The 13,713-nt window shown below is 43.7% G+C and overlaps 1 protein-coding gene across 1 annotated transcript; it reads right to left on the bottom strand.

Annotated features, from left to right (window-relative positions):
- Positions 1-579: 579 nt before the first annotated feature.
- chrnb1l (cholinergic receptor, nicotinic, beta 1 (muscle) like) lies at positions 580-11,584 on the bottom strand. The gene is made up of 11 exons (XM_034614906.1): positions 11,320-11,584; positions 9,522-9,655; positions 9,171-9,215; positions 8,681-8,790; positions 8,288-8,396; positions 8,039-8,186; positions 7,596-7,781; positions 6,180-6,403; positions 5,911-6,086; positions 1,195-1,333; positions 580-942 (listed from the first exon to the last, which is right to left on the bottom strand). The coding sequence occupies exons 1-11, from the start codon at positions 11,408-11,410 to the stop codon at positions 802-804; spliced, it is 1,503 nt and encodes a 500-aa protein (XP_034470797.1). The 5' UTR covers positions 11,411-11,584; the 3' UTR covers positions 580-801.
- Between the last annotated feature and the right edge of the window lie 2,129 nt (positions 11,585-13,713).

Here is a 13,713-nt window from a genome sequence, read left to right on the forward strand (position 1 = left end):
GAAGCTCAGCAGAGAGGAAACTCGATGTAGCAGGGACAGGGTGAGTTACAGCTCTGCTCCCAATTTACTTTAAAAAGCTTCTCATATTTATATTAACATATTTCTTACACCTATAGGTTGCGATGAATGAGAAGAAGTGGTAAATATAAAAAAATACCCCTCATGCTTGAGAGAATAACTGTTTAAAACTTAATAATAAAATGTCAATAAATGAGTTTTGCCTGAAATATTGCTGTTTATATATTTTTCTCCTTATCGACAATAAGACTGCAAATAATGATTGTTAACATTAACAATTAAGCGGAGCATTGTCTTTATTTTCATGTCAACTACAAATGTGTAGTTTTTTCCCAAAAAAAACACTCCAGATCCCAAATGTATTCACTTTACAAGGACATAAAAAACAATAAATCTTCACCTTTAAGAGCCAGCAAAATTCATAAAGTCAAAGAAACAAAGACAGTATGCGTAAATTTACATTTCGCATTTGTGAATATACAATTAAACAAACATACGTGGCAGCTTGTAAAAGATTGCTATACCACTTTTTTTCTGTATTTTGAGAACGTCAATGCCGATTACGTCTCGTCAAATTGAAATAACTGGTCATTTCGGGCACAAGAAACAGGTTCCAGGGTCTCACAATGATGACTGTAGATCTACAGCTCGTGTGTGTGTGTGTGTGAGAGAGAGAGAGAGTGTATATTAGCCTCAGTGGGCACACACAAAGGTCTGTGGCGCCATGGCCCGCTGAGAGACAGAGTAAGAGAGAGAGAGAGAGTGTGTGTGTGTGTCAGTCTTCTACGGGAAGGGGTCATCAGGAGTGTAGTTGAAGCTGGCGTCTAAGAACATGGCCAGAGTTCCCAGGGTGGTGATGATGACAAACAACCACAGGAAGAGACGGTCCACCACCAGAGCAATGAACTGCCAGTCTCCTGTCATCTGCAGGAGAGCACACACACACACACACACACACACACACACACACACACACACACACACACACACACACACACACACACTCTTACTGTAAGCAGAGTCAGCATTGCACTGTACAGTATGTAAGCAATGACACGTGAACCTCACTGCGACCTGTTTGAACCACTGTGCTCAGGGGCTGCAGAAAGACAGGCATAGATAACAAGCTGCCTGACAGCCTGGGTCGTGTCATGCCATGTCGTGCACATTTCTCACCGTGTCATCCGTGTCCTGCTTCTTCAGCTGCTCGGCCATGTATGTCACTGCGGAGATGGCCGACTTCAGGTTTGGAGGGAGGATGAGACAGTAGCTGTCAGTGTTCGGGAGCCGCTGGAGCTGCACCGTGCTCTCACACCTAAAAGACAGAAAGAAAGAGAGAACTTGGAGAGCGGGAGGCAAAGGAGCAGAAAGGGCATGGAGACATAGACACTGGCTGCAGTATTTAGTCCATAAACTCTACTTTAACATAAAATACTACATGAATAAAACTAAATAGTAATAACTCAAGATTGATTTAGGAACTTTTAGGAAGATTTTTCTCTCGATTCTCAAGAATCAAGGATAAACTCAACCTCAAGTGAGTGTTGGGACCAGAGGTGGGGCCAAGTGAATTCTGATTGGACCCTTGGATGTGTAGGGTGACAGTTAGTTTATCTTATAAATTAACAATAAGAAAATAAAACTGATTGAATGATCATAATGTCAAACCTTACTAATTTTGGACTTAAAATTATGGAATATTAATGGAGAAAATAATGAAAATTATAATGAATGTTGTTATGTTGTTGTCATAGCCAAAATAAAAAAACTAAAAGTTCTAATCTACCTATAAATATAAAGGTTTGAATCCAGACAATCAATTGTGTCTGGGCAAACGCCATAGAAAACAATATGAAAAAAATGGAATAACACGTGAGAAAATATTACATTGAATACATTTTTTAAGATTACAAATATATAAATGGGTAAATAAATTAGACCAAAACAATATTAACTAAGGGAAATAATAGTAAAATGATGAAGCAAATAAAACCAATATAAAAGTCATTTTATAAGACAACTTTTTAACGCATATCCAGACCAGCAGGGGGCAGTTAACTCCTCTCCAGTTCTGCAGGAGATGCAATGCAAATACATATCTTTATAAAAGCACTTTAAAGTGTAAACACTTGTTTAAAGAATTTCTTAAAATTGCTGCATCGTGCTCTGAGATTGCAGCACTTTTCAGTTTAATCATGGGTGCGGTGGAGAAATTATGTATTTACTACAGTTTCTTTTCTAAATTATGCAGTTTGTGTTTCACAGAATTCCAAACCAACGTTACACTGGACACATTGTTGTTGTAGAACTCATTCTAATCTGGGAATGTCCCGCGAGTCAGGATTGTCTGCTAAAAGAAATGAACGATCCACAAATGCTAAGATTGTTGTTGTGCAACCAGCACAGCATCGTTCACACACCAGCGCTGACATTATCTGTCCCGTGGAGGACGTTCAGTATGGATGCAGGTGTCAGTGTTGCCTCTTAGTCACATACATAACGTGTTGTGTGCCCTCTGGCCACTGACGAGCAGTCTGAAGGCTCTGAGCTCTGACGGACAGCAGCACACTCCCTCCACAAAGGGGTGACATTGACACAACACATGGGTCAACACTCGTGCGACGCCGTGACCTACGACCCCGTCATTCGTACCCTCGCACAGTTGTTCCATAAGGCAGATGAGCGGCGAGTTAGAGGCTCTTATTGACGGCATTGTTGTAGTGCCAAGCCAAAATGCCTATTGACAGATAGATAGATAGATAGATAGATAGATAGATAGATAGATAGATAGATAGATAGATGGACAGACAGATAGCTAGATAGATGGACAGACAGATAGATGGACAGACAGATAGATAGATAGATAGATAGATAGATAGATGGACAGACAGACAGACAGATAGATAGATAGATAGATAGATAGATAGATAGATAGATAGATAGATAGATAGATGGACGGATAGATGGACGGATAGATAGATAGATAGATAGATAGATAGATAGATAGATGGATGGTAGACAGATAGATAGATAGATAGATAGATGGACGGATAGATAGATAGATGGACAGACAGATAGATGGATAGATAGACAGATAAGGTATAAGAATGTCATATAGTAAGGTATCAAAATCGTTATGAGATGCTAGTGTGAACCGATATAATCTCCCAATCGTTTGCTCATGTGTTCTACTGCATCACGAGCTTATACCTAAATAGCTTCACAAGCTTTGGTTCCATCCCTTATCATTATATCATTAGTCCTATACTGTATCTATATGTCTATCTCTGAAACATTGAGATTTCAAGGATACGTATGTGTCACCTTGTGAAGAAGTCTGGCTCGGCACCACGTCCACCTGTCATATTGACCCCTTCACTACATATCTACATACAGTCCACGCGTGTAGTGTACACAGTTTTGAGGTGTGCATTGCGTGTGTGTGGTTGTTTATTATGTGCGGAACCTGCAGGAGGTGTCAGAGACGGAGCAGGAGAAGTTACCAGTGTCACAGAAAGATGGCGTGACAACAGATGGGTTGCAGGATAATAAAAAATGAGTGACCACAAGCTCCCGTGTGTGTGTGTGTGTGAGAGAGAGAGAGAGAGAGAGGGCTTGAATGTGTGCATGTCTGTGTGTCTGTGTGTGTGCTATGTGGTGTTCGATACGCATCATGCATGCCATCTGCATTCCAGAGCTTGTATTCATTACCACAGACAAGGGGCACCTTCTCACCGTGACACACACACACACACACACACACACACACACACACACACACACACACACACACACACAGAGTACATACACATATGAATATACATATACTGACTGATATCCTTTTCATAACACTGTACTCACTCAAACACGCACCCTTGGGTATTCAAACTGATGTTCACACACCAGTTAATACTAGTGATAACAGTTAAATACACACAAGGGGTGACACATATGAAAGTAGCTCACATCTTCAAACATCCAGAAAGTTCCTTCAAATGTGTCGTCGAGGGCAACACCTGCTCTGACTGACCCTCAGAATAACAAGATGAAGAGAGGTGGATGAGGGAAAGACGTGTACATGGGTTGGAAGATGGCGCCCGTTAGCTAACCCGACCGCCATTTCTTCCATATCAGAAAATGACAAAATCCTCCCAATCACTCAGCGCTGGTCTTCCCTTTCACTCATCTACCCCCTATCTGTTGTTCACCCCCTGCCTCCGCCTCCACTCTGTGGGATTACCCCCTAATGCCCAACCTAAACAGAGGCTTAGTGAGTGGCGACTGTGGACGGGGGGGCGCAGGGCTTAGCTGGGGCTGAATGTGATGCCTTTGGAACGGGATGTGAGACGCCCAGCCCTGGGACTGGTTATAGTGCCAGGGCTGGGTGGCAAGGCAGAGGCCTACCGGCACATTAACCAGAGTGAGGCCCTGCGTGGTCGGACAGACGGAATCTGAAGAGAACATATCAGGTACATCTTTTGATGGAGGAACAGTTTAAGCAGCGACAACTATCACGGCCGAACGGAGAGCCTCGACTAAATTAAAGGTCTATAATTTATAAGACACAGTTGTTAGGCTGCTAATGTTTAGTAACATTACACAAAGTAGAGATGATGAAATGAAACAAACGTTTTGACGATTTGATTGTTTAGGTATTTCGCCCCCCAAAACCACAAGAAGAAAACTTGAGTCACTCACATTCTCCCTCTGGGGATCATGAACATCTGTACAAATTTCATGGCGATCCAATAAATAGCTGTACTTACAGTCTTATCCCTGAGGCCATGCTATGCGTGCAATTACAAATGAGAGAATCAGATTACGACAAAACACGATAATAATGATAATAATAATAATAAATGTGTGAAATGTGCATTGAAGTACACTGAGTTTAGTCGTTCTTTGAAGACTGTACGAACCAGTATCCTTACTTCATGTTGCTGTCCTGACACATTCTCTGAGCTGCTGTGGTGATGCCTGCAATTCTGCCAAGTCTATAGCACACGGTGTACTTTACTGGAATAGCTGCTCTGGCAACAGATCCAACATTCACACTTTGGCAGAGTGTACAAAGAAGATTCATGACTGCGCTGGCTTTTTATTAACATTAATAGAAGGAGCTTCCCCCCCGGTGTAACATTGGGATCAGCACATCTTAGCCTGGAATTGGGCTGAATCAGGACGGACGAGGCCTCGTGCTCATCACTTCTGGCCTCCTATTATTCATTGTTAGTAGTATTTTTAGTGGTAGGTGTAGCAGAAGTAGTATTACTGATTTAGTATTTCTTATCAAAACACATTTGCGTGTGTCTCTGGTTGGTTGCGAGCAGTGTTCTTCCTCTTTACCCATATTAGAGAATTTCTATGTTTGTTGGGACATTACTGCCACCAACTGTCCATCGGCAGAAGAGCTTTGAACCTGGTGTCAGGATTTAATTGCAGAACAACTGCGCCTCAGGTGAAAGAGTGTGCCGTCTACAAACAAAAATGGGAGCCACTCGCAATAACTGCTCCATACACAGGCTTTGACTCCTGGGTTTTAAATCCACTCTAAAAGTGGAGTAAGGACCAAAAAACTGTGATTTAATCAACCAACTCCAAATTGGTCAGAGCACTGTAGAGAAATCGAAAATATGATCACGTCGCACCCATTTCTGCCTCATTGCACTGGTTACCTGTGGTTTTTAGAATTGATTTTAAAATTTGATTACTTCAGTGAAATCACTGAATGACCTTGCACCCCTGCTCATAATCTTCAATTCTGCTAACCAGGTGATATTCTCGGTACCCAGGGCAAGATGAGGTTTCACTCTTTATCTTTTCAGTTTAAATAAGATGAGACAAAATGAAACACGCCTCGAGGAGACTCCTTGTTGGTAAATGTCTCTTTACCTGTCTCTCCAGGGCATGACGAGATCAGGGTTGATCTTGCGAAAGAAGTACTCTCCTCCGGGCTGCCGTCCGTTGAAGCTTTGTATCGGCGCGTCATCGTCAGGCTCCTTTGACATTGGTTCCTCTGGGTTGGGCCTCATCATGCCGATGTACTTGGGCAGGAAGTGAATGAAAACCTGCACATTTGACATTCATTCAATTCAGGATTCTCAAAAAGCACTGAAAATATGACCGGTGAGTGAATCTGGACTGTTCCGCCCACACCTCACCATTCGAACCCAGTTTGGCATGATGTGCGTGCTGGGCGTGCGGTGGTGCAGATTGAGGACGACCACGCTCAGGATGACGGAGAAGGTGACCAGGATCATGGTGAACATCACGTAGTTGACGATAATTGGGATGGCGAGGGAGGTCTCGGGGACTCTGTCAGCCAGCAGCAGCATGAAGACAGTCAGAGCGATGAGGACGGAGATGGACAGAGTCATCTTCTCTCCTGCAGGGAGCAGAGATGGAGGATTAATCATGACAACGCAGCAGCAGGTATTACTCTGCTAGCTTCTCCTACATAGGGCTGGTCGGCTGTTTATTCCAAGTTTATTAACATTGAATGTATCGCGTGTCCAATTCGCTGCAACAGCGTTTGCCTCCTTGCTTTCCCAGCCACTCATTTTGTGTAATTGGAAAGAGACCAGACCCCCCAGTGCTTTATTCAGTGGAGCCGTTGCTCCAAATTTGCTTTGAGTGGATCGTATCAGAAATTCGATGAAACACGGCCGCCATTTAATTAGATATGTTAAAGGTCTTTCATTTCCTGTGAATTAATGATCTGTCACTGCGATATATAAATATATTGGCGGAATGAATCTGATCCTACAGTCCTATTATGATGCCACAGCTTGGATTATTATTATTAGTAGCAGTAACAATTTAGTTTTTTCCATCCATCCATTATCTATATCACTTATCCTTTGAGGTTTGTGGGGGGGAGGTGCAGCCAACCCCAGCTGACAGTGGGGCGAGAGGCGGGGTACATCGTTCATAGGTTGCCAGTGTATCAGGGCCAACATGATTTAAATTTTTTTATTATATCTAATTTCTCTTAATATTACTTACACATTTTTTATATTCTATATTAGAATATGTATGTATATTAGTATATATATTTTATTAGCATTTTCTTTGATATTATTATTTTTGTATTTGCGTGACCCTGGACAGGGGACAGAATCAGGTTAGTGGATATCTGCGTTTGGCATATTGAAAATGAAACCCTAATAAAAAATAAAAAAGAGTGTGAATCTAATAAGATGAATGGTTCCCGGGAGATGCGTTCCACATACAAACAGACAGACAGTGGCGGCAGTAGTAGACCGCTATTGCAGGACAAAAGCATTGATCGTTGTTGTAAAAATCACCGGCCCCCCTGTCAGAGACGCATCAGTCTGTAATCTGACCACACAAGGCCAAAGATTGACAAAGTGGATTCCTGGTCAAGGTCACTTTCCTTCAATCCATAACAAATCAATAAAACATCTAATCCCTCAAAGGCTTCTCCAGTGTGTATTAGACACATGACTCTTGCCATGACTTTAGACAATGAATCAAAGGGTAGTCTCACTCCCTATAACCCCACTCCTTGACAGTGATGTGTAGTCACACTGTCGGAGCATGTCAGATGTGCAGACCTGCTCCGGGAGGCAGGTAGAAGACAAATATGGCGAGCACGCTGGTGAGGATGCAGGGCATGATGATGTTGATGATGTAGAAAAGAGGCTTCCTCTCTATGATGAGATAGAAGGTGATGTCCTCATACAGGTCTTCCTTCACGTTCTTCCTCGAGGGCTTGTGACAGATGGCCCATTCTCCGCTCTCTTTGGGGAGGAGACAAAGGGCGGTGGAAATAAAACACCCGACATTAGTGGATGATATGCAACCCCATAAACCTCCAGTTAAGAGGCCGTCTATATTCCATAAATTGTTATCAACCCCGATAAAACTGGGCACCATTTGGAATCGGTTGGCCATGGCAGCTACTGAGGACACTCAAATTATAATAGCTAATAAGGATAAAAAGTTATTGTGTTTTGACAAGAGAAAAGTGCGATAAAAAGGAACTGAAGTTACTTACCAGTGAAAGCATTCTCATCTATAACAATCTCGTGGATCTCTTTGCCCTCATCATCCAGGAAGTACTGCAGTTCCACCTCAGAGGCGTCATAGGTGTAAGAGCTGAAAACCATGCTGCAGTTCTGCCAGTCGAACGGGAAGTACGCCACCTGCGGGTTGTTGGATGTAAGCAGGCTGTGCATATTTACTGTAACATCAGCCACGACGCGTCCTCTCTATGATCCCAACAGAAGAACGAGGTTGACTGTACCTCTATGGAGCAGGAGCTGCGGTAGATGGCCGGGGGAAGCCAGTTGACCGTCCCGTCGCTGTAAACCAGGACGTTGACGTACAAGGCCACGTCAAACTGACCGTCATTACTGTGGGGAGGGAAAACAGAAATGACCATCATCAGTATAAAATTATTATAATTATTATTATTAGAAATAATACTAAAAATAATCTTACCGCTATGATAGTATGATTATAATCGTATTATAACAACAATAATCTTATATAAAACAATAATATAATAGCATTATTATTATTATTAATATATATTTTTTATAAATGTTATAATTCTTATATAGAAAAGAAATGCAAACTCTCTCTCCCTTTCTGCTTCGTCATTCCATTTCTGTCGGGGTCTTGCCTCGACACTCACTTGTTTATGAGGTAGATGTCGGGGCGCCACACCTTGTTGGGAGGAATCCTCAGAACATCAATGTTGTCATATTCCTCCGGCTTCCATGACAACCTGTAGTCTGTCCAGGCCTGGAGTGGATGGAGAGAGGAAGGAAGGAAGGAAGGAAGGAGGGAAAGAGGAAGGTGTAATGGGAGACGGGGCAGACAAGAAGTGAAATCATTGCTGTCTCTGTCGTTTACATCCTTGTTGCCCCTGCCTTTGATAAGTCACTCAAATCCCACTCATCTTGACACAGACTCTGTCACAAACACTCAAGACACTCTGTATTCTGATTAGCCGGGGCAAGGGACAGAATTGAAAGAGGGAGTCCGGATGAGGCGAGAAATCATTTGTGGTTATAGAAAGTGACAAGTCCATTTGAGGGCCGAGCGACAGAGCAGACAGGAGAGAGGAGTCGGGGGAGCGGAGCGAGACTCGGTGATGAAGACGAATGTTTTCACGCTCGTACCAGATTCATGAACACGTTGGTTGTCATCTCACCGTTCTTCTCATTCTGTGGCGGGATAGAGAGACACAGAGAAAGAGAGAGAGGGACATAAATATTAGGGATGCCACCATATTTTGTGATGTATGGGAGAGCTGATGACCCTGCCGCAGTCAGCAGTAGTAGTAGTAGTGTGTGTGTGTGTGTGTGTGTGTGTGTGTGTGTGTGTGTGTGTGTGTGTGTGTGTGTGTGTGTGTGTGTGTGTGTGTGTGTGTGTGTGTGTGTGTGTGTGTGTGTGTGTGTGTGTGTACTGGAGGATAGCCTTTTCGTGATAAAGGCTAACTTGATATCAAGATGGTTCAAAGTCGTTCTTACCAAGCTGACAAGTTGAGAGAGGGTCATCCCAATGCGGACCATCACCTTGTCCTCCCAGTACCGAGCAGGTCTGACTTTCATGTTGTAGTTCTGGAAGATCTTCTGATGGAGCCTCCGCTCGGTCTCTGAGGCTCCTGGATGGAAGAAGTCGTAGGCTGCAGTATATGTGTTTTATGATGATGCTCCAAACATATGAGCACTGACTTCACAATAAAACTTTCAGAATCTCAAAGTAAATTAAAATGTTTCGATTCAAAATAAACGCACAGATGGAATCCACATTTTCACATGTTAATTGCCAGAACAACAGCAATGCCTTTATGAAGCTGATCTCCATCCATCCATCCATCCATCCATCCATCCATCCATCCATCCATCCATCCATCCATCCATCCATCCATCCATCCATCATAGTTTAAAATTAGATGAGCACACAACATAGGCCCAGACGCCCAGACCGCAGCATATTTGTTGCCAGGGCATCAGTGCGTCCGGCCTGCAGTGGTTAGGGGTTCAATTCCCTCCAGAATGACCTATGCTAAAAATACACTGTATTCTCGGTATGGACCGATTGATACTGGTGTTTTGTGATTCATATTCTTACAGTGTAGAGCAAATAGTGGAGAAATCATTATTATTTAATCTGAGAATAAATCCATGATAAATGAAAAAAACTGCCCTGAGGCAGAGCAAGAAAAAAACATTATTGAGAAATAAATTGGTTTCTCTTTAGTGCCTAAAATTCAGTATTGGGAGAAGTGGACAAACTGACGTATTATCATTTAGCAGAATTAAGCTCTTATCTCCAATAAGTGTCCCTCAGTAGCTACGATGGTGGACTGACTGACTCTCGTTCCAAATATGTGACGGAACAAACACGTGGAAAAGACATAGAAGGACAAAAGAAGCAGGGCAGGTGCTGGTGGTGTACGATGGGAAGCAAAGGTGACTGAGCTAATGTAATTGATATGCAGCAGGGGGAATGGGATCAAAGGGATGTCTGGGATACCAGCTCCATTGGGGACGGAAATAGACTCTGATTAACAAACAATGATCTGCTAATATGATTCATTATATGTTCTCACAGCAGCCTCCTTTTGCTTTTCACGCGGAACAACGTCTATGACAGGACATTCAATACAGGACTTCTTGCCGTGGGATTTCCCTCCGTGTGTCTCCCGCTCCGTCGCTATGTCCTCTGCGTGCCGTGCCCTTCTCTTTGGGGAAAACAGATGTAGCATCAACCCGGACGGGGAACAATCCATCACAACCTCTCTGGAGGTCACAGCCAATTCAGGGAAGCCGTTTTGCTTTCCGCTCCCACTGAGGGTCAAAGTCAGAGCCCTTCAGCCGAGCACAGATAAGAACTAGTCATCGCAAATCGATTCTAATTATGATTTTATCCGAAAGAAAAACACAGAGGGAGCGGAATCAATAGCAGTTTAACTGAAATGACAGAATGCAGAGGGACGCTTGTCTCTTATCTGATTATAATGTCACTGTCCCGAGAGCTTCAATCCCTAAGTGTATCTGCTAAATGGAGTTGGAGATGGGTTGTGTTCTAAGGTAGCAGTGTTAGGACAGACAGAGGAATGGGAACCTTGCAGAACAGGTCGCCAGCGAGCACAGGGCAACGGTTTGTTTTCCAATCCCTGACTCGAAGGGGTGGGGAGGGGTCAAAGGTCAAAGTCAAAGGCAGTCAGACACTTTAGCTTTTCTTTCTTCCAATGTCCTCCCATCCCTGACCATTCAAAACCATCCACAAAAACACAGCCACCTTCAAATGAAATGTCCTTACCAGTGAAAGTGAGACAAATGCTGCTGCATACGAGGAGAAGTGTGTTGAATCTCAGGTTAATGTTGAGCTCCATCTTTAATCCTTCAATCATGACAGTTCTGACATCTTCTTCCGCTTTAATGTGCCAGTCAAAGGCCCCTCTCCAGGTTTTTACACCCCCGCCCCGGCACCTTCACCTGGAACCTATTGTAGATACTCTAATACGGCTCAGGCAAACAAATGCACACACTGTTCAGCTAACGTCTCTCTCTCTCTCTCTCTCTCTCTCTCTCTCTCTCTCTCTCTCTCTCTCTCCTGTCTCTTCTTCACTTTGTGCCCACGGCTCCATGGGTGAAACCACGGCCTGATTGGACGCGCAGCGCTGGGAGTGACGAGAGGGCGGAATGTTTTTGTACTGGGAGGCCTGTGGGCCAGGCACCTGTTGGTGCTCACCAATGTGAGGTTGGGAAGAAGAGGAAGTGGAGGGGGGTGGGACGGGGGTAAAGGAGTGGCAGTGGGTTACGGGTTGTGACAATGGAGATATTTTTGGGAGGGAGGGGGACAAGTGGGCGGGTGGAGCGAGGAGGTTGTCATTTTCTGTGGACGGAGAGTGATTGGCAGGGGTTTGGAGCTGAAGTGGTTAAAGCTTTTACTGCCTCGCTCATCCTGTAATTGACCTCTCCTCTCGTTCTTATTCCCCTGTTAGATCAAATCTCCTCAATCATTACCTCAGTCATACCCCCTGTACTGTTTCCTCAGCCTGTTCCAAGCAATGCCGGAATTCAAGCTTTGCATGTATATCTCCAGGTTCAGTTGTATATTGTTAAAACATTTTTTGATTGAATCGTCTCTTACTGTCAGATTTGAATGGGGGTCCTTTAAAGAGCTGAAAGAAAAGTTACAGTACACATGCAGAGAGGGGGTGGGAAGGGGTGAGGGAATTATTAAAACAATGTCCCATGGATGTGGTTGTCTATGCTTCCTTCAGGCCAGATTTGACTGGAATTCTTTAACTTTTCACTCATTCATTGATAAATAAGTTGCTTAAACCCCAATAGTGGCTTTAAAGCAACACCAGGTCATTTTTATACCTTAGAATAACATCTTCAAAATCATTTTGATGGTGCACAATCTTATAACAGGGAGCATGGCAGGTCTGTCTTTGTCACAGCGCCCCCTGGATGCCTGGGACTGCACTAATCTAAGAGGTGTACTGTGCTGGTACATTACGGCAAACGTCACACACTAACAACCAGAGCTCACCATTCTCAGTGGGGACAAGAGTAAGAAATCGAATAAGAGTGAATATCAGAGCGGTTTTCACTCATTGGTGAGATGCAGAAGTCAAAACCTTTGCTTGTTTGCTCCGTCTGTTCTGCTTGCTTGATGTCGGGCTGCGAAAGTGAAGTTATCGACTTGCTAATTAATCATCAGAAGCAAGATAAACCCATTTCCATAGAGGTATAGCAAGTTGGGCCAAAGTTTCTGGCTACCTGCTTCCTGTGTTAGCTCGCTTTTACGACAGTGAATTACACATCCGATCTGTAGCATTGTGTCGCTTTAAGTAATATGAACAGTATGGAACTACCTTTTTATAGTCCACCAACGAAATGAGCCATTCTTAAGCAGCTCTGATGTTATTGTATGGAAATCGGCGTGGTCATGGCAAGTGAAATAAAGACAAAGAGGGGGGAGCAGTTAGAAGAGCTGAAACTGCGTCATTCAGCAGAGCGACGCTAACATGGTTTGACTCGATATGTCTCCAAACCATTAAAGCTAATGCATGTGTGGGAATTAAAATGAAATTCACCGGCAGAGTGTGCTCTGCTGTGACGGATGCTCTACGGTGAGTCTGGGATGACCGAACCTCTCAGCAGGAGGAGACGTCGTCGGCAGTGATGGAGAAGTCCAACTCATCCGGAGCGCGAGCAGAGCAAGAGCATCTCAGTCTTGCTGATATTGAACTTGAAGTGAGCTTGAGGGAAGAAAATTATGTCAAATATATAAAATAGAGATGGATGTTGTCGCCACAGAAATGGTGAGGCGAGACCTCCTGGTAAGACTTATCGATGGAGCGAAGGACTGTGAATGGACTTCATGTCGCTTTCTATGATGTCTGTATTCCGAGGGTCATGAAGGTTTTTTTTTGTATCTGTTACACGAGATAAGGAAACATATATACACTTCATCTCTGTCTCAACTTTCAATTACCTGCCTTCTTTTGTATCTGAGGTCATACTATCTGATCTCGCTCATCCCGGTGAGGGTCTCCAGTGCACAAACGCAAACACAACATAAATCAGAGCCACGTGGAGAGTTGAGAGAAGGAGAATGTCTCCGACTTGCCCTCCTGCATGCCGCCACTCCTGGTATAAATACATCAGCCAGAAGGGCCCCCTTGGTGTTTCCGTGCAT

Source organism: Hippoglossus hippoglossus, chromosome 18 (assembly GCF_009819705.1).
Source record: "Hippoglossus hippoglossus isolate fHipHip1 chromosome 18, fHipHip1.pri, whole genome shotgun sequence".
Taxonomy (NCBI): domain Eukaryota; kingdom Metazoa; phylum Chordata; class Actinopteri; order Pleuronectiformes; family Pleuronectidae; genus Hippoglossus; species Hippoglossus hippoglossus.

What these genes read in the sequence shown, in the direction of transcription:
- chrnb1l (XM_034614906.1), bottom strand. Translation starts at nt 11,410, where the DNA reads ATGATTGAAGGATTAAAGATGGAGCTCAACATTAACCTGAGATTCAAC. An exon ending in AGATGAGAATGCTTTCACTG is followed by an intron (nt 7,782 to 8,038) that starts GTAAGTAACTTC and finishes TCCTCCCCAAAG; the next exon opens with AGAGCGGAGAATGGGCCATC. An exon ending in TGCCAAACTGGGTTCGAATG is followed by an intron (nt 6,087 to 6,179) that starts GTGAGGTGTGGG and finishes TCAAATGTGCAG; the next exon opens with GTTTTCATTCACTTCCTGCC.